Source organism: Melozone crissalis, unplaced genomic scaffold (assembly GCF_028551555.1).
Source record: "Melozone crissalis strain CALT ecotype California unplaced genomic scaffold, PUWL_Pcris_2 ptg000027l_1, whole genome shotgun sequence".
NCBI lineage: Eukaryota > Metazoa > Chordata > Aves > Passeriformes > Passerellidae > Melozone > Melozone crissalis.
The window spans coordinates 12884797-12905159 of NW_026535805.1; the positions used below are offsets into that span (position 1 = coordinate 12884797).

The 20363-nt window shown below is 35.5% G+C and overlaps 1 protein-coding gene across 2 annotated transcripts in view; it reads left to right on the plus strand.

The window, feature by feature from the left end:
• Nucleotides 1-20363, plus strand: part of BTBD9 (BTB domain containing 9) — a 193500-nt gene that overhangs the window by 72753 nt on the left and 100384 nt on the right. For both annotated transcript variants that reach the window (XM_054280574.1, XM_054280575.1), the window contains exons 9-10: nucleotides 4208-4397; nucleotides 11737-11844. In XM_054280574.1, coding sequence (XP_054136549.1) covers nucleotides 4208-4397; nucleotides 11737-11844 — 298 coding nt within the window. The remainder of the gene's footprint in view (nucleotides 1-4207; nucleotides 4398-11736; nucleotides 11845-20363) is intronic.

Sequence of the window (20363 nt, forward strand, 5' to 3'; positions counted from 1 at the left end):
GGCTTGACCAACCTTCTTTCTGATTTTGAGCCTGGTGAAGGGCATTGGGAGTGCAATGTGGATGGTTTTTCCATGAAGCAGTGTTGGTCTGTGGTCTATCTGAGTCTTTCAGACTGTCTTGTAATGTGTACAATACACATGAAAGAGAGAACAGTGAATAATGACTGAACAGCCAGAATGTCCTTGGTCACCCTCTGAGGAATGCTGTTCAGTTCTTAGGAATCATCATGAACCTTCATTTGTGTGCTGTTCAATGCCTTAGGAGAGCTTGTTTTAGAAGGGATAAAATGATACAAATAAACATTCACTTGTCTTTTACTCCAGCAATTATTCAGAAAAAGAAAAAGAACAAACAAAACTGAATGTGTAACAAGGAGAAACCAGTCATATCAGTTTCCTAGTGTGTGGTTCAGCTTTGTAAAAGATTGCTTTGTCTCTCCCCAAGGAAGCAGTGAAAGATGCTGGGTTTTGTCTAGTTTAATGTTGACTCCACACAAAGCTATCATATTTTGTTTATTCCCTTTTGAGAAGGGTCACATTTTCTGAAACAATGCAGGCTTACCCAGCAGTATAATTCAGCTCTGCTGCAAACATAGCTTTAGGAAATTATGAAAAATTGAAGACAATCTAAATACTGCAGGAATTTTTTCCCCTTTCTGCAAGAAAGGGTACCCACATGGTTGGTTTTGAGAGAGATCTGTTCATGTGGTTCCAGTTCTTTTTTTTTTTTTAATCCTTTTCTCTGTGTTTCCAGTGCCACAAGGAGGGATGCACACTTCCTAAAACAGCTGACATTTCTGACAGCCCTCTGCAGACACAATGTTTAATGAAAGAGCCCTGTAGCAGCCAATTAGTTGGCAATGAAAAGTATGGCCAGTTCTAGTGACTTGAATGGTTTTGTTCTAATTTATTGGATTAGGAGTCACAAACTGTAGCAAATATCAAGTGAAAAATCAGCCTTCTCTGAAGATTTTCTAATACAATTTCTGACAGTTGGACAAAAAAACATATTAGTGGGGTTTTCTTTTCCAGCTAAATATGGCTTGCAGAGGGCCTTTCACTGAAACAGGTGAAGATACTGTTGATATTTGTTTGAAGTTGATATTTTTTTAGCTCTTGATTTCTTTGAATAATTTAATTGAAGATTCATATTAAATACAGTAATTTCATCAGCAAGTTTCAACTCAAGAAAATAAGAGAGTATGTTGAATGAAAGGGCATGTGGCTGTACTTTTAATTAACTGAAAAGTCTGTAGATTTCTTACTTTTTCTACCATGTAGCCAATAAACAAGGGCAAATTCATATATTGAATAAAGATTAGACTTAACAAATCTTTTGGCATGTGGAAAATAATGAGAGCAAAATGCCCATTACCCATTTAATTCTTAATTTTATATGATCAAACTCTGAAATAATCCTTGCATACTTAATTCTCTTTTTCTTTTGTTTCAGCTTTCTATTTTCCTACCAGCCAGGAAAGAAACTTTTGTCAGTTTAGTAGATGTTCAAGTAGAGAAGGAATGCAATTTTATAGTGAAAAATTGAACGATTGGAAGATGAGCTTTTAACAGATGTAATCATGAGAGGAAAATCATTCCTTCATACTAACTAAAACAAAATTATGCTTCTTCTAGTGTAATTGCTTGTTTATAGTTTCTTCACAATGGTAGTTTTGTGTCTTAAGAGAATTCCCTAAAATGAACAATTTTGTTGCAATGATGACACATAAGCAAAGAACTTTTGACTATTGCCTAGAGTGCAGTATAAATATATTCAACAGTCCATAATGCTTTAAATTGCTGCTTTCCTATAAAATAAGACTATGTAATAGATCTGCTGTCTCCCTGTATGTTTATTTTCATCGTTTCTTTGAGGTTTATTAATGGCTGGTTTTGTAAACCAGTAGAAATACCCACTTTGTTCTGTTCTTTTCTGTGTTGCAAAAAGTTATTTGAGGATTTTTCTTTCATATTCCCACCCACCCATATTGTAGTGAAGTCACAGTGGATGGACAGAAAGCAAAAGCTGACCTGTCCAGAATGAGAGATAAAAGGAAGTAGTCTACACTCAGATATGGAAGCTGCTTTGCTGCAGCAGTATTAACTTTTTTTTTGGAGTGTTTCAGGGGGAAAAAAATTTCATGTGAAAAATCAAGTATGCTAAAAAGACAAAGAGAAACAAGCTTAAGGAGGGATAATATGACTGAGGCTACAACACGCTTCTGGTACATTTTTATCTTGGAAGATCTCTAAGGACAGTTGAATAACATATCTGTCTTACCTTTAAATATAGTCAGTATAGATGACCCTTAGGCCATGTCCTGAAAATAGCAATCCTTTATAAAAATACCATTGCTAGAATTATATATACTGCTAGTTCTTCATCACTCCATACTGCAGCGTAAGACAAAGAGACAAGAAAGTAAGTTTTAATAAATGTTTGATGCTGCTGTCCTGTAACCTCAATCATCTTCTCCTTTTGTTTGCTTACAGAATGTGTTTGCTTTGCTAACACACAGTCTTTCCTGTTCCATAAAAGCAAATCAGACTTTTCAGCCCAAAACTGTTGTACGAACAGTAGGGGAAAAAAATTGTATTTGTAGTCTTCTCTTTTCTCTGACAATATTTAATAGCTGGATAGCTGGTGGATTAAAAAAAAAGGAAACAAAAATAGAAACAAGACTGTTGGTTTTGACAGTTTCTATTTGTAAATTAGTGACCTAAACGGAAGCAGGTATTCTAATGGGAAAAAAAAAGACAACCAAAAGACTTGAAAATACAGAAGAGTCCCCACCAGATGGTATTTTTAATAAATTTATCAAGTGTATATAAAAGATAATGAACATTCAAAATAGGGAGTGGCCGATCCCCTAGGGAAAAGGAACAGGATGGCACGTTCTGCGCACTTTAATTAGTCAGAGTCACCTTCTAATTAGCTGTTGTAGGGAAGACCACAGAATTATGTTAAAAGCACACCAAGACAGTTTCTGTACAGTTTTTAAGGAGTTTGATTAATCAGGGTAACATCATCTTAGGAGAGTCATGGATTAGTGCAGAAATCTAAATGTGAGAAGGAGCAGGGTGACGCTCAGAGGGCACACAGGCAAAATATTGCATGAACTGAGCTGCACTACATTCAATTAATCACTTAGCTCAGAGTGTGTCTGCAATGTGCCATGGAGCCTCAATATAAGCATTGATTTTGACTCTTCTATTCATTTTCTTTTTTACCAAGATTGGAATAGTTTCCTCTTCCTATTAAAAAAAAACCACAAACCAGCTCTATGTAGAAGATGCTTTAAAGTTTATATAAAATGAATACACAAATAAGTTCCTTTGCTCCCAGGGAGGGAGGAGAGGAAGAAAAGGAAGTCTAGACAAATTTTAATTCAATGCCAGTACTCTTAGTTCGCAGTGTTAGGCTTTGCTTTATTGAGATTGCTCCCAGTGAAGCACTTCTAATGTCTAACACCTGCTCTCCCATAAGAATCTAGGAATTGTTGAGTGCCTCTTTTCAGTAATTGGGGAATCAGGAGATTTCTAGAATAGTGAAGTGGTGATTTTAGTAATTTTTTATGAGCAGACAGAAATGATAGTATATTTGGTAATGCAGTAGCTTTTCCAAAACTGGTTGTTTTTCCACTGCCTTGGATTACTACTTTGCAATGATCTTGCAGTTTCTTCCCATATGTTTTTTAAGGTGTTTTGGTTGGTTAGTGGCTTTCTTACGATTATGCTTCTGACACCAGTAGCACAGTGAAATCACAGAATTCTAGCTCTTTATGGGAAATTATCTCTTTTTTTGCATGCTGAAAACTCATACAGTTATCTCTGAAATTTCTCATAACTATGTTCTAGTCATTTTTGAATGTTGTAGTAGGGGGAGGATTCCTCATGAAAACAGGAAGAAATTCTTTCAAAATTTCTAAAGTTTTGCAGTACAAGATATTTTTTTCCCAATTGTGTTAAAAGAGTGCTTTTGTATCACCAATACTGAAATCCATCTGTTAATTTACCAAGCTATTCTGAAATCGGTGGTATAAAAAGTATCTGTACCACTTGTTCATAGTTCATAAATTTCCTTCCGTTGATTTTATTCTCTTTCTTTTTTTTTTTTTTTACCAGTTCTTCTCCAGAAATAAAGACCACTGGCATCTGCACTGCTTTCTGACTGTATGTCTGTCATCTTTGTGTTTTTAATTTACAGTTCCCACCGAAAATGTTGCAACAATTGCTGACTGTGCCAGTGTGATTGAGGGTGTAAGTCGCAGTCGCAATGCCTTGTTGAACGGAGACACAAAGAACTACGACTGGGATTCTGGGTACACGTGCCACCAGCTTGGGAGCGGAGCCATTGTGGTGCAGCTGGCACAGCCCTACATGATCGGATCAATACGGTAGGAGGGTTTATTTTTCTCTAAATTAGGGGCCACAGTGAAATTTTTGCTGAGCAGTTATTTTCTTTAGAATGTATGACATTTGGAAATGACATTAATTAGGGGGCTAGTTTAGTAGTTGTCACTTGGCTTCTGACTTCAGTATAACAGGCATGTTAAAAATTAAATGTGTGAATTATATGTCGAGATACAGAGTGCAATTGCAGAAAATAATACTTTTCAGAGGCATAATAGTAGTAACAGTCAAATTATAAGATTAAAGTTATATACTTATTTTAAAATAGAATTTAATTGCAGTCTCACTTATGGTTAAGTAGGTGCAGTTACTGTTATCCACCTAATTCTGAAAACAATTTCCTTGAAGAAAATCATCATGTCAAGTCAGCCTGGCTTCCTTTTTGCTATACAATTACTGCTAGTTTTTACTTAAACATGGAGGGTGTAATAAAGGTACAGCAACCTGAATATTGATTTACAAGGCTGGATTTATGAATGTGTTTAGATTTGGATTGACGTTCATTGGGCTGTTTCTACTGTAAATGCGTGTATACATATGAAGATGAAAATTTTGGCTGTTGTAGAGACCTAGGAAATAGATAGGAGAGCCGAATTTTTCGCAGGTGAAAAGAAAAATATTCTTGCCAACTTCATATTCTCTGACTATTAATGTTTGGGATGTTTGTTTCATAAAATCAGGCATAGAAAACCTTGTCTTAATGGGATAATGGTCTTTGTAAATTTAGACTGTATATTCAGGGACTTAATTTGCATGCTCTGTGACAGCGAAATAAAGATTTCTGAAGTTCAGAGTACCAGTGATCAAAGGCTGAAGTCCCAGGTGAGTATTGGCTTGCAAACAGAGACCATGTATGTAGATATGTATTTCTAGGAGCTCAGTGCCTTCCCCTTGTTAAGAGCTGCCAAGTGAGATTTGAAAGCTCGTTTATGACTGCCAATTTCTATTTTGTGTGGTTTGGTTTTGGCCTATGGCATTGTTATGATGGTTATAAAACTCTGAAGATAGAGTTTGATATCAGCTATCCAAGCAAATCCCTAACCCAACAAAAGTAGTGTTTTGTGCATATGCATGCTGTAGATGTTATGCATAATGCAAGTCCAGCATTGTTCTCACTGTGGGAAACAAGTTGAGTAAGCGTGGTTGGCAACTTTCCACACTCATTTGAGTTTGGTGTTGTTAATATTCTATTAAATATTGCATCTCAAGTAAAAAACAAGCTGTACTCAGATTTCTTTAAATAGGTACATGAAAATGTAATGCTGTCATTTTCATGGCATTTTAAACTTAAGTAGCAGTTTTTAGCAGCAAGGGTTTGGCCATATAAAAGATGAAGAGAAGAATATGCTAACTAGAATGTATAGTTTCTCAGTTTCTCTGTCTTCCTATCTTACTGTTTTCTGATATGCTTCAATTGTTATCCTTCAATTATATATCCTTCAATTGATGCATTGTACCATCTTTTTCCAGTTAGAGAAAAAAACCTGAATTTCCTATAATAAATGCTATGCTATTGTTTATTCTTGTGCAGAAGATTTTAATAAGTCTCTTTATTAAATGATGTGTTAGGTGAATTAAACTTTGGGTTGCCAAGAAGTGATAACTGTGAAATCAGCAAGTGTATAAAGCAAATTAAAAAAATAACCCAAACATTACGTAATTCAAAACTAATAGGCATTTAGTGATTTATGTGGTATTGAATTGTACAGCTACAGGTTCAGAATCTCATCTTTCTTTGTCAGTTTCCCTGCATGTATAGTACAAACAAGATTAATAGCTTACTTTACAAAAATAACAGTAATAAACATAGTCTGGGGTATCTTCTTACCGAGGAGACTACCTGCATTGCCTAGAGACAGAAATGCTAGCAGCATGTCGTTTTTCCTTTTTTGTGTACTGCCCAGAAGAACAAGGGTTTTGTATTGCAGCCATGTCTATTGCAGGTCATAGGAAGCCAAGGGAAGCTGCCCCTTGGAGTGGGGAAGTGAAGTTTCACTCTGTGGCATCTACAGCCTTGGCAAGGGTCTGGAACATATTCTGTATTATGCAGTGCTGAAGATGATGACAGTGGTCTCTTTATTCAGCATCAGGAAATCTATGTTTTGTACAGAAATCAAATCATATATAAACATAGACAGCAAAAAGTCTTAGTATTTAATCTTTATGGAAGCAAGAAATTTTTTTTTGTTAACAGAATGTCTGCCATAACTGATAGAACTGTATTCACTGCCTGTTTTCCTGCTGTTTGCTTGTTTGAAAACTCCCTTGATCTCATGCTCCCACCTAATAGAAAAAAAATCCGGGAGCATTTGCTTTAGGCTGGCAGTACACCATGACTACAGAATGAATTAATTCTGCTACCCTCAGAAACTGAGTCATTATACCCATGGGTTTGGATTTTAAGTGAATAATTAGGAATTAAAGTATGTATCTTTTTAGTTCAGAAACACAAATGTGCCATTGAATATATTTATTTCAGAGGGGGTAAATATTATATAAACCTTTGGAAAAAAGGTAGTAGCTGCTTTTAGTCTGCAGAAATGGGAATATCACTGGGGAGAGCCTCTAAGACATGTTACCATGGCAACTAAATTCTGAGTATGGAAAAAAAACCAGAAGAACTATTGGTGTTCATATATGCCTTAGAAATGCAGAGAGTTGAATGTTTCAAGAATGTATATTGTATGCATGCTTTCTGCCAAAGTCATTCCAATGTCTGAGAATCTTAGCACCCTTCAGGTTGAAAGGGACTTGAGGAAGAAGGCATCTAGCATCAGGTTGTTTCTCAAAGGAGGGTCAGTTATGAAAAAAGACCATCCAAATCAAGGTTTTATGCACATAGGTCTTAAAAATTTCTAAGGCAGGAAATTCCACAACTTCTCTGGGTAGCCTGTGGTAAGCTGTTCTCAGACACTGACAAGTGCTGCTAGGTTCCTCCCAGCCCCAAGCCTCCTTAGGCTGAATAAGCCAGCTTCCCCAGTCTCTTCCACAGGTGTGTGCTTCAATATCATGAACATTTAGATGCTGCTCTGCTGGAAGTGCTGAGATGTATCCATGTTCTATTTGGATCCAAAAAGGGATTCAGTATCCCAGGCATGATCTAACAAGGGTCGGGTACAGAACAGTGATCTCTTTCCATTGTTTTGCTGGCTCAGTTCCTGTTACTCTAGCTCCATAATTTTGTAACCTTCATTGCTGAGAAGGCATGCAGGCAACTAATGACATCTGTTCCGTTTGACTCAGGAATTCCATGGGAGATCACACTGAAACTTTGTTAATATTGAATACTTCTATTTGTATATAAATAATATATGTGTATATGTTGTTATGTATATATATGTATACATATGTATGTTATTAGGTATATGTTATATGTATATAAATTTGGAGTCTTGACTTCCACATCAAAATTTACTCAGAAATTCTGAAAGAGGTCTAATGACAATCAATGCTCAATACTATTTTCTAGTAGAGAAGACATGGAAAACATGGAGATTTCAACCCATCCCTTTCACTCCAAACTATTCTGTGATCCTATGGGGTTTACTAACAGTTGTTAGTAAATATGATCTTCTAGATTATGAAATTTTAAAAAATATTTATGAGTTTTATTTTTTATTAGTTCTCAGAACAGTTAACAAAGTTATTGTTAATTTAGGTATTTTTTCCACATAGTTGTCTGTCTGGACACAAAATATCTTTCTCCTTTTAGTCCCTGTAAAGGTCCCTATCAGTGACAGGATACTATAGTATTTAATTAGGAGCAGAAAGAAGGGAACTGGTGTGTTTAACATAGTAAACACAATTTAATTTTTAAATGGCTAAAACATGAATATTGTAGCAGCTGGCATATCACAATGACTTTCTGTTTAATTCTCCCTGCATTTATCTGGACTAGAAATAGAGTACTATTATGCTACAGCTTTTGCCTGATTTTTCTTATAAATTAAAAAAAAATAATTGTTAGAGTGTATGTGGTAGAGATGGAATTCTATCCCATAGTGATTTTCATATTAGAATAAATAGGAAGACAAAAAGTATGTCTTTAGAAAAGTATATGAACTACTTATCCAACTTTAATCTTTTTGAAGACTTTAATGCTTGTATGAAATTGATAGCTTTTCATATACAGAGTAATCCATAAATTAACAAACAGCATCAGTGAACTTGAATGTATTTTCTGTTTGCTTATACCATCATCATATACATCTCTTATGCTTTCTGATTTTCCATACCATTTCTACTTAGGAAGCTTTTCTTTCTTTGCTGCACATTTTCTGTGCTTGCCTGACTTGAGAGTAAAATCATGACTCAGAATGAATGATCATAGGAGCACTTAGAAAATAGGCAGATAGGATCTTTGTAGGAAGAAAGAAGGTTTCTTGCAGGGTAACTACTGAAACATAAATATCTGCAGAAAATTGAAGGGGTTTATAGAGAACCAGAGGCAAAAATGCAGTAACAATTGTATAAAAAACTCCCCTTCCATGTGGAAGGGTGTTCTTCCTTTTTCTTTTTCTCTTTCAAGATGTGTCGCTACTTCATGTTGTAATTTCTGTTGTTTAGGTTTCTACAAGTATGCAAGTGGTTTATGAACAGAGTACTGTCAAATAGTTATCTGTATGTTCTCTGTAGTGACTTACAGTACTCAGGAAGCAGGTGTCATCCTGTCAGGTGCATGACTAATGTTTGGCTTTCTGCTAGCACCTTGAGTATATGTAGTTATATAGCAGTCTGAACTAAACAGTGATAATCTGTTTTACAGAAATTTAAAAATAAAAAGTAAGCACAGACAGAGAAAATGTTTTTAGCAATGCAGAACATTCAATCACAGGGTAACACATGACATTTAGGGACATAACTGTTTAAAAAAGTACTGCAGCATTTTTTTTTCCTGTTACAGGTAGCCAATATAATCATTTTCCTATGCCTGCAATGTGAAGTTTGATTCATATTTGAAAAGCTTTTATCTTATAAAGTGAGGCATTGTGGACATGTGATGTAAACAGCAATGTCATATTAAATGATTCACAGGCTTAGGCTCCAGATACCCAAAACAGAAATATGTTTAAATCTCACAGTGTTGCAGTGTGTAAGCTGGATAAATCTTCACTCAATTTTTCTTTCTCAGTCCTGAGGGCGAGATACACTAATGAGCTAATTTAACTTTTTTATTTCAATATGGAAAGTCCTAAGAACATGGGGGATTTTGCCATAAACAGATGCATTTCCAATGGGTATAGTTCTGATTTTTTAAGTGGAATATTCTCTTTCTGGTCATTTAATATTCATCTTAGCAAAACATAGCTTTGCTAAAAAAGTTCAGCATGGTAATTTGCCTGTAATGTGTCACAAAGATTGTTGTGCCTGGCATAAAAAGGGGCCTTTGTGCTCAGTGTGCACTGCTGAATATTTTAGTTGTCACCTGAAAATTTTTCACTGCTCATCCAGAAAGGCATTTCAAGCAGAGTAAATTCCACGTAAGTTCTACTGTCAGTCTACATCCTCATTTTCTCCTAAAAAGCTGCTAGAGAAGAAAAAACTTTTTATTTTCCTTCAGAAGTATCAAAGTAAGAGAAATCTACATTTAGCATTCATGCAAAGTCACTTTGGGAAAGATGCTGCTGACTTTAATTCACTCATTATTTGATTTATATTAATTCTAAACCATATGATTTTTAAACCTATTTAATGAGATTCAGTTGATTTGGAAGAGATCAATTATATATTTTTGAAAGGAACAAATATGTCCTGTTAGACTTTTGCTTTAAAAACAAGCCAGCTGTGTTTTAATTATGGTATTGTTAGTTGAAATTACAGTCACCAGTGTGCTTCTGATATTCAAACTCTTGATCATAGCTTTGAAAGCATGGATCAAGGAAACAGCAATGAGTCACCATGATAAAAAGGATTCTATCAAAAAGCATAATTAGCTACATTTTGATAGACTTTTTGAAGGAAAACAAATTTATGAATGTTTTTTATTTTTGCTCTTTTTATAATTTAGAAGACTTGGTTTAAATATAAATGTTAAATCAATTCAGGACCTGTTGATTAGTAACAGTTACCAAAAAGAGGACTGTAATCAGTAAACTTTTTTTAAGAAAATGCTCTTCATTCAGTGTCTTTGGAGACCTTTTGGCTGTAGAAAAGCAGAGTGGGTATAATCAGATGAAGGAGAGGTGTTGAAGTTGAGTGGTTGTGTTTTGGGGTGTGGGATGTTTCATTAAGATTGTTATGGTGCCACAGACAACTCTTCATTTTTTACTAAGTCAACTCTGAATTTTTTAATTTGCAAATAGACAGTATTCGTATTTGCTAAAAGACTTTTGTTGAAAGTGTTTTAATTTAGCTTCTTAAAGCAACTTTTGACAGCATATTATTTCTGATAATATTAATGAGTTACATTCAGCATTTAGAGAATTTGTTATGAATCTGCTTGGCCACTAGACCTAATTCCACTTTTAACACTGGGATTTCAAAAGCTGAAAACAAAGGCCTGAACTAGGATGTTTCTCTCTGTTCTTGGTGTTGGGAGGCTTACCTCGAGTACTGTGTCCAGTTCTGGGCCAAATATTTCTTATAACAGGGGGATTATGCCCATATAAAGAAAAGTAAAGAAGATACATTTGCCAGATATGGTTTTTGATAATACTTGAGCTAAATGCCATCCCTGATGCTTTAGGTCTTCTTCTCTGTAAGACAAGTATGGAAATCAAAGGCTATTCAATATCACTTAGTGCCCTTCCTGAAGGGAGTGCATGTTTTTTAGAATTATTGTCTTTCTTTTTCTTCTGCCTTTTTAGCAATTTGTTTAACAGTTTATTGCATTTTTTCCTTCTTCTTCTGATGAACCAGGACTGGGAATTCCCATTTCCTTACTTTTCAAAAATATATTTCTGATGTATTTTCCAAAGTCAAAATAAAATACAATTAAGAAGGCAGCATTATCCTTTTAATCACCTAATTATTTTTTCTGTCCTCTCCTAAACTGTCTTTTTGAAACAGATCTTTGCATCATTTATTAAGAAGGCAATGCCATGTGGCAAATCAGTTAAAAGTAATTGGATGAATATAGTAGATTAGTGTTCATAAGTTGGTTATTACAAGCTTGTGAGTCTGTTGCTGGCCTCAGGATAATAAGAATGGAGACACCGTAGTTTGAGATGGCAAAAACAGTAAAGACTTTGTTGAGTGTTTCAGGTACATTTCATAAGAAACAGTTACACTTAGAAAGGATTAAGTGAGAAAATAAAGGACTGGAAAAATTTAAAAGTTGGTTTGATGTTTAACTTTACATCTCAAAAACTTCTTCTTATGTAGGTTGCTACTTTGGGATTGTGATGATCGGAGCTACAGCTACTACATTGAGGTTTCAACAAATCAGCAGCAGTGGACCATGGTGGTGGATCGCACAAAAATTTCCTGCAAGTGAGTTTAGTTTTTTGACACTCATTGGCTCAAATTAAGAACTGGAAGCTGGGATTTTTGGTGGGATTTTTGTTCACTACTTACGTATGTTACTGTGAAAAGAATGATCTTTGCATAACCTGTGGATTAATGCAAGATTTTCAGAATCAATTTCTTAAGATTGCTTCTGGATCTTCAGACAGTCAGTTGGATTCTTCATTCATAAAAAGTCTGCCTACTATACCCTTGGTTTTGTCATCACTTCAAGTTAAACTGTGTTTTTCTGGAGGTCACATGTTTATGGTGACCCTCGATGTCAAGCCACCCTGCCTTGAGAAATGTGGTAGGAGAGGGAAGAGAGCATATTTGATAAAGGATTTTGCTACTCACGTGTCTTTCTCCCTTCCCAAAACTCAGGAATGTATTGTATCACATCTGAGGAGAGTGGGGGTAAGGACCAAATCATAATAGACCACACTGTTGCTAAAGCTTGATCTTGTCTCTGTTCAAAAGCAGAGTACTTGACTTATGCACTGAACACTCTGCTTTTGAAAAGCACCCTTCCAGAGAAAAAGAGTGCTCCTTAAGCAGAGATAAAAAAAAGAGAAAAACTTTCATTTTCATTTGAATATTTAAATCAGAAAAAATCAATCAGGCACTAATACTTTCCAACTGTATACTCTCCATTGGCCTTACTGCAGTTTCTGCTGATAAAATCTATTCATGCGATGATGATTCAAATTCCTAGCAAAGAATGATCTAGATATTGGTCATAAGACTGAAAAGACAGTCTGCAAATTCATATATTACGTATCCAGAAGCCAGGTATGCTCAGCATTCAGTGAATGTTGATGGGGTATGATTCCCTGATTAAACCCCTGGGAAGCTCAGAATTATAAAAATCTTACATCTTTCATTTTCCCTGAGTCAGTTTTCCATGAGATGTGTTTTCTTTCTTTGGACAAAATTCAAGTCATCAGCTTATATGGGGCCAGCCCCCACCCATCTTCTACTTGTGCCAACCAAAACAAAATTGATTTTACAAATTCAGAGACATTTTGCATTCTCAGTTTGTCACATCAAGCAAGAGAGTTATTCAGGCCTTTGTAGCAGCACTGCTGACACATTTTTCTAAAGTTTATATTTCATCCCTTAACAAACAGTGTGACTCAAATGCTTTACAACACACTCTGGATGTGTTGGTGAAGGAGAACTTGACATGTCCTTTCAGTGCCTGTAAAGGGCAGGGTATTGATGAGCAGAAACCTGGGTTCTGCCTGCAGGTCTGGAGAACGATTAAATCTTCACTAGTTCTCAAAGACATCTCAGCATAATAGATAAAACTCATCTTTTTGTCTGCCTCCAGCAGTGGGAGCACTAAAAGGTTGAAACCACAAAAGGGAGAGAAAGAGATATCAGGAATCTGTGCACTTTTTCCTTTTACATTTTGATATTGAAAGCCTTTTAACAGTCCAAAGGAGCACTTGCTTAAGTATGCACAGCGTAGGTGAAATTGCTGATAGACTGCCCAGTTCAAATATCTTTTCACCATGTTCAAACCACGCTTTTTTGCTTTTTTTGTTATTTTCAAAGCCTTAGCCTTGAGCAAATAAAGCTACATCCCTGAAGTAAAGATAGCTGCCTTCTTTGGGTATACTTCAAAATCTTGATTCAAAACATAGATACTCTGGAAATTCTCAAAGCTGTGGCTGCATGAACAATTTTCATGTGGATTAAAGAATTGCATTTTGCCTAACTTCTTGCTCTGACAGATGTGCAGTCAGCTGGCATTATGCCAGTCTTTATTCTTGAAGTCTACAAACAGGGAGTGTCCTAGCATTGTCTGTACCTGCTTTAAACAGATAAAAAGACCTGGTCATGAAGCTACCAGAGTTCACTGGCCATCAAATTTCAGGTGATTTCTTTGCATCTGATAGCATTTTTTACATTCAATTTATATCTCTGGCCTTTATGATCAGAAATATAGATTTGGGTTTTTTCAGTCAAAGAAAACTAAATATGTTTCATTTTATTTTCAGGTATGATTTGCAGAAATGCTGAAGTTACTTCAGCTCAAAAAACTACTTGAATTGTAACAGCAGATTGATAACCAAGTATATGTATTATATAAATATATGCAGTAATATCCATAGTATCAATATTTTTTCTCTAGTAAATATGTTAAATATATAAAATGCTATATAAGTGCCAAATGCCACAAATGTTAGAATTGGTCTGTAAAGAAAAGAGTGTTGTCATTTCATACAGTGTGTAATTACATACAGTACTGGCACACTAATTTTCTTTACTGAAAAATACTGAAACACAGTATGATCTAAAAAAGCCATACTCCTAGTGTTTAAAAATAGTGGAATGTAGAATAGAAGAGACATCATCATTCAGTGGCTCGTGTGCTGAATGAAGGCCCTCACATAAAATTGTTGGGTAAACTTTCAATGTGATGGTAGAGATTTCTTAATGAAAAGGGAAAAACTGAACCAGTCACTGCCTATGACTGATGAAGAACTATTTTTTGGGTTAGTTTCTGTAATTAAAAAAGAAATCTCAAATTGAAAATCTGGGGATGCTTGCCATGAAAACAAACAACTTGTTTTCACTTCAGGTAATTTTAACGGTGACAACAAATAGAAAAGATAGATTTGGATCTTAACCAAAATTAACAGATGCTGGTAAAGTGGAGGTGGTACAGTTTTCTGGTTTACTGTCATAGTGTAAGAGTGAAGATACTCCTGCTGGATGCAAAGGATTTCTTTTTTATCTGTCTGTCCTTCCTCTTAGCATTACATTGATAGTTTTAGTCTGCCTCTGAATGCCTTCTGTTGCTGATTTACAGGCTCCCCCAAGGAAAAGTAATGATCAAACTGAAGCACTGTGCTTGGGTTTGACTCACCATCAGGTTTAGGCAGACAATTATAATGCCTACGTTTGGCAATTTTTATTAACCAGACTAGAGCATACAGGGATAGAAACAACAGTACCCTCATCTCTTTGTTCCCTGGATGGTTTTGAATGCTGTGCTCCTCTCTCACTTGGGTGAAACAAAACAAATCTTTTGCTAATTTGTGGTCCAATTTTGCAGCTATTTTTTTATCTCAGCCAAATCCTGGGGTTTTTTGATGAATATTTGACATCCCAGCCTGAAATTAACTAATCCTCTGTTGGTATAAAAATTGTCTTCACTTAGACTTGTGTCTTTGTCTTTGTTTAAGGAAAATAAGAAGTAGAAATGTCCTTCCATGGGATTGTGGTTGCCCACTTGACTGCAATATACATACTGGAGATGGAGTGCAATATAAGTGATTGATAAGGTCTTGAAATCCTGAGGTTACCCTTTCTGGCATTAGTTCTGTGTTTAATATATTGCTGTAGACTGAAGAAAAATAACTCACTTGCTTTCCAATGTAGAAAATCAAAGTGGATGTAGTGAAAACATGGGAGAATTTCACAGGGGCCCACATTTGAAAAGACAGAATACTTCCATGAGAAAATTTGCATTACTAGTAATATTTCCTATTAGTTTTCCTGTCTTCAAAGATGTGTGGGTAAGAGTTCTTTTTATGGATAAGACTTTTGGCCTTCACTGTTTGCTGCCTGGTTTTATGGCTACCTGTTCTTGCAGTGGAGTTAGACTTTTATGGAAGTCATTAGCTTGCTCTCTTGCAAGTGTTCTGTGAGGTCTCCAAATAATTTTTGCTCAGTTGCTGGCACAAAGGGGAGGATGAACTGTCTGCTGAACACACACCTCGACAGACACCTTTGATAAACGGGAAGTGGAAGAAAAAACTATGAGAACAAAATTAAATTATGTTTAAAGAGCATGCATTGGTTTTGGCAGACTACTGAAGCATGAACTTCCCCTTTAAACTCTCAGTGTGCTCCTTGAGGTTGTTTTAATGGCATTTTTAATGTAGTGTTTTGTGTAAATTAATAATTCAGTGCTCAAAGGCGGGAAGTGACAGGCTACTCCTAACCTTTTCTTCTCCCAGTTTTAAAAGGCTGAAGAAAAAACTGGATGTCTGTTATCTTCACAGGGGAAGCTTGTGTACCTTCCCTAAGTGAGAGCCAATTTATGCATACTGGTTGTGTAATTGACAATTTTCACATGCTCTGTGGAGGCGATTTTTTTTTCTTTTCCACAATAAGCTGTTTTTCTCTACACAGTATGACAGTAATGAAAAACAGTCATGTTCCCTTCTATTTTTAAAAACATTTATGATAAGTGGACATGAGCGTGTTAGTGTTGAACAACAGAGACTTGCACTTGTTAGGAGAATTTGCTGACAGAGTCTGAAAGTCAAACGAAAAACAAAAGATACCAAAGGCCAGTAGGAGAACCAGACCTCAGAGTTAATGACACTTCTGATAAAATAAACCCTGCAAAGACAAATACTAAGCAGGCTATCACGGTGCTCATCAACTCAGTATCAGTCTTCAAAGTTCTATTCTTTGTAGTTATTATGAAATGGATCTAATCCTTTGGCAGCAGGCATAGTATGTTCTGTCTAATACTCTGATGGAATTTGAGAGACAATGAATATTGGTTTTAGATGGACAGTTCTAAAGCAGTTTGTATCAACTGTCTGTATGGCTGGTTGAGATTTTCTCATGGCAGGCATTACTTGATTTCCAGGAGGTTTGTAACATACTGCATTATACATATATTTTTAGTTCTTTGTTATTCAGAATGTTCTGCTGTTATAAATGTGTAAAAGCTTACAAACTTAATTTTACATTTCCATTGCTTATTGAGTTTTTATTGTATAATAGCTATTTCAATTCTCAGTTCAGTTCCCCTCAAATTTTTTTTCTGTAGTTCATGTATAAGTCTAATCAATAGTTTCACATGAAACAACCTTTGGAGTGTGAATGCAAAATTTATTATCAAAATTTACTAACTGTCTTCTGATTTTTTTTTCCAGAATGATTTTCAACTTTGAGATTTTTGCTCTTGTCTAGTGTTTCATATTTCTTCCTCATGACATATTATGTGCATTTCAAGTTTTCATTCACTACTGTATTTTATTTGATGATAATTCACAGGTAAAGAACACCTAGAGTGATCTAGATCATGCACTTAACAGTCCTAAACCACTTTCCTGATGAACAGAAAAATGTTTTCCATATTGTCTGAGGATTTCTAGTGAGAAAATACTTCTGTTCTTAGCAATAATAGTAGCAAACTCAAGTTGGGATTGTTTTCCTGGGTGTACTTTTGTGAAACCAGGTTAATATCTATCATGATATGATTATTAGTTATGCTATGGAGATAATATTTGAAGTGTATGAATATCTTTCCTGCACAGGTATCTTTCCTGCACAGGGCACATTATGTACTTATATTTGTAGTTTCTTATATTTAACCACAAACAGAGCAGTTTTTTATTCCTGTCCTCTTCCAGTTCCTGCACTTAATTCTGTCTCATGCCTGAGCTCCCAAGTGGCCAGGTGGAACAGGATAAAAGGATCTGTTCTTGTACCTCTGATGTCAAGCAGATTTTTTGACCATACTTGGTCGTATTTGACATGAAGTTAATTTCACAGCAAACCTCTTCTTGTACCTCTTCTTCTGTCCAATGGAGTATATTTCAACTGTGATTCATCCTATTTATTTCACATGAAGCAAGTTTTACAGCAGCTCTCTGAAATCCAGATGCCTGCTCCAGGGTTGCCGAATTCACTGTGGCCACATTCAAACAATACAAAATGAAATATATTCAGGCAAGATGTCTGGGAAATTGCTACACTGTGAAGCTCAATTTCAAGTCTCACTTCACAAAAATAAACTAAGAGTTCTCATTAGTCTGTTCATTATCCTGGTAATAATGCCTACTGGAACAAGTCAGACAGATATAAAGGGTCATTTTGTGTAATTATTGAGCTTTTAAGCCCTGCACGATAGAGGCATTGAAGTACATATTTTTCCCTGTGTTTATATGCTCACATTTTCAAACTATTCTAATAAGGCAAAAGAAGAAAGACTCCAGCTTCACAGTGCTGTCTTATTAAGCACAAAGAATTAAGATTTCACAGACAGAAACCAGAGTTTCCATTTCAGAGCATTAGGAGCCTCTCAGCAGTGTAGAATTTCTGCATCTAACATTTCATTTGCTAGTTTTATTTTAGATTATTCTAGCTTAGTTGAAGAAGTGTCTGGCTTCTTTAAAGTTACATTTCTTAACAGCAGTTCAAGATCACAAGGTTTTCAAATCGTTCATTTGTCTTTTCTGTTTTTCCACTTCTACCTTCAGTTCCTTGTGTTTGCTTTTCAGCCACAAATATACATGGATCTTTTGAACAAGCCTTCGACAGAGTAACAAGGAGCTGCACACTGCAGTGTCCTATTCTGCCTTAAATGTTTTTCCATGTTCTTGTTCGCTACAGCTCTGCATGTACCATATTCATTAAAGTTTTGCCTTGTGACTGCCATGGTCTCGGTTCCTCTTCACACACATTGCTGTGAGGAGAGTTGTGAAAACACCACAGTAAATCTGACATCAATTTGGATGTTAGCTCAGTTCTGCCTCAGAGAAAATAAGCAATACCAAAATACCCACAATATCACTACCTGTTTCTTTTTAGGTATTGAGTTTTTCCCCCATGCCAGCAAAGACATGAATGTTTCTTTGGAGACCAGCAAAAATTGGTGAATTCAGAATAGATATATGTATTGCTATTGCCATCTAGAAAAAATACTTTTAAGAAGAAAAGGCAATTCAGTATGTGTGAAATATTTGTAGTATAGTCTTCTATTCAAAGTAAACATTCAAAATGGTCATTTACTTTCAAGAATTATTATTATTCTCTTGTGGCAATACATTGGCTTACCTGCACAGTCTTTAATTCTCTCTCTTGAAGATGTCTGTGTGTGCATGCATATACCCACATGCATGTAGGCATGCATGCACCCTCTCAGCACTTGTATGAATAAGTATTACTACAAAAAAGTTATCCAAATTGTACATGTCTCCTGTGAAACTGGCCCAATTATCTGCCTGAGATAAGAAAGGAATGTCTAATAACTGAACTGTTGTTTTGTGGCTATGTCTGTTTGCTTTGAAATTCATTGTTGCTTAAGATGATAAATTAATGAATAAGAGATACCCAAATAAACTAGAATGTAAGGGGTTTTTTTTTGTTGTAGGCCTTTCTTACAGGTAAAACAATTATAATAGAGCAGCTGTTGAAATCTCCTTGTACTGTCAGGAGGCCAGTCAGTTGTTAACACGTCAAATCAAGAAGTCTCCCCTAATTTGGTTGTTGATATTCAGGATCTAATTTCATCAAAACTCTGAATAGTACCCATTTGTTTATGCTGGCCTAAACAGGTATGATCTTTAGGGTTACAAATATTTTGCATTGAGATTCATGCAGTATTAAGCCATTGATTTAGTCACAGTAATGTTTTTAGCAAGACAGATTATAACCATGAAACACAAAGTGAAAGAATTACTATATCTTGAGGTTCATCTTTTGAGGTCTTCTGCACTGTGTGCCATGTGGTCTGTTTTTTTAGAATAATGTTTTGTCAATTTGTTTCACATATTTAATGAGATGATGCTTTCATTTTGCTCTTTGTTTTTCCATTACACTGAATTTCCACAGTAAGAATTTTTTATTTCTCAATGACAGTACAGAATATCACCATATTACCTTTCATTTCATTATTTTTCTTCTATACCTGTAAACTAATTTTTCTTTCTTAATGGATTTCATATATATCATGTACATATTTATTAAATCATTCTGCCTTTTTCCTGATACTTCAGTTGCTATGCAAACAAGTTTTGCCTGACTTTGTTTTGTGCTCGTTCATCCTGAGTCATGATGACTTTCTTTTAAAAATTCTGTTTGTTAAATTTTACCCAGTTCTTTCTCTGTAACTTTTGAAGGCAGAGAGTTCCCAACTAAATACTAAAATTCAGTTTACCAGACACTATTCTGAGGAATTTTCATTTCTTCTGTTCAAAAAGTAACAGAAAAAAAGTTGTATGTGTTACTTTTGTCTGTCTTGGCTCACTTCACTCTCATGTCTAAAATTACTGCAGTCCTGGATTCAGGTTCAGGGTTTTTAGTGGGTGAGTTTCAGTCTGAGGTCACAAGGCTTTCCTTTCTGACACTGAGGTTAATAGATAATTCAGTGTGGTAGTAGAAAGGGTAACAGTTTTCCTCCCTTCCATTACCAAACCTCACTATGCTTGTATTGCTGTTGGGAGGAGGCACATGCTGATTTACTTTTTTCACTGTTTTATTCTTCTTAGAGGCTGTGGTTCAATTTACTGCATTCCTTGGAGGTTTGACATGTCAATTAGATGTTATCGACTGTAATAGAAGAGCGGTTGCTGTAAATGTGAAGTTTTTACGAGTGGGCCGTGAAATTACACCCAGGGGAATGTGAGGGACAAGTGCGATAAATAGCGTTAGTGTACACACTACAAAGAAACTGATTAATAGGGACCGTGTTTCTGCCTCATATCTCTAAAAGAATTGCTTATATATTTGTTTTTAATCAACTTTTCCAT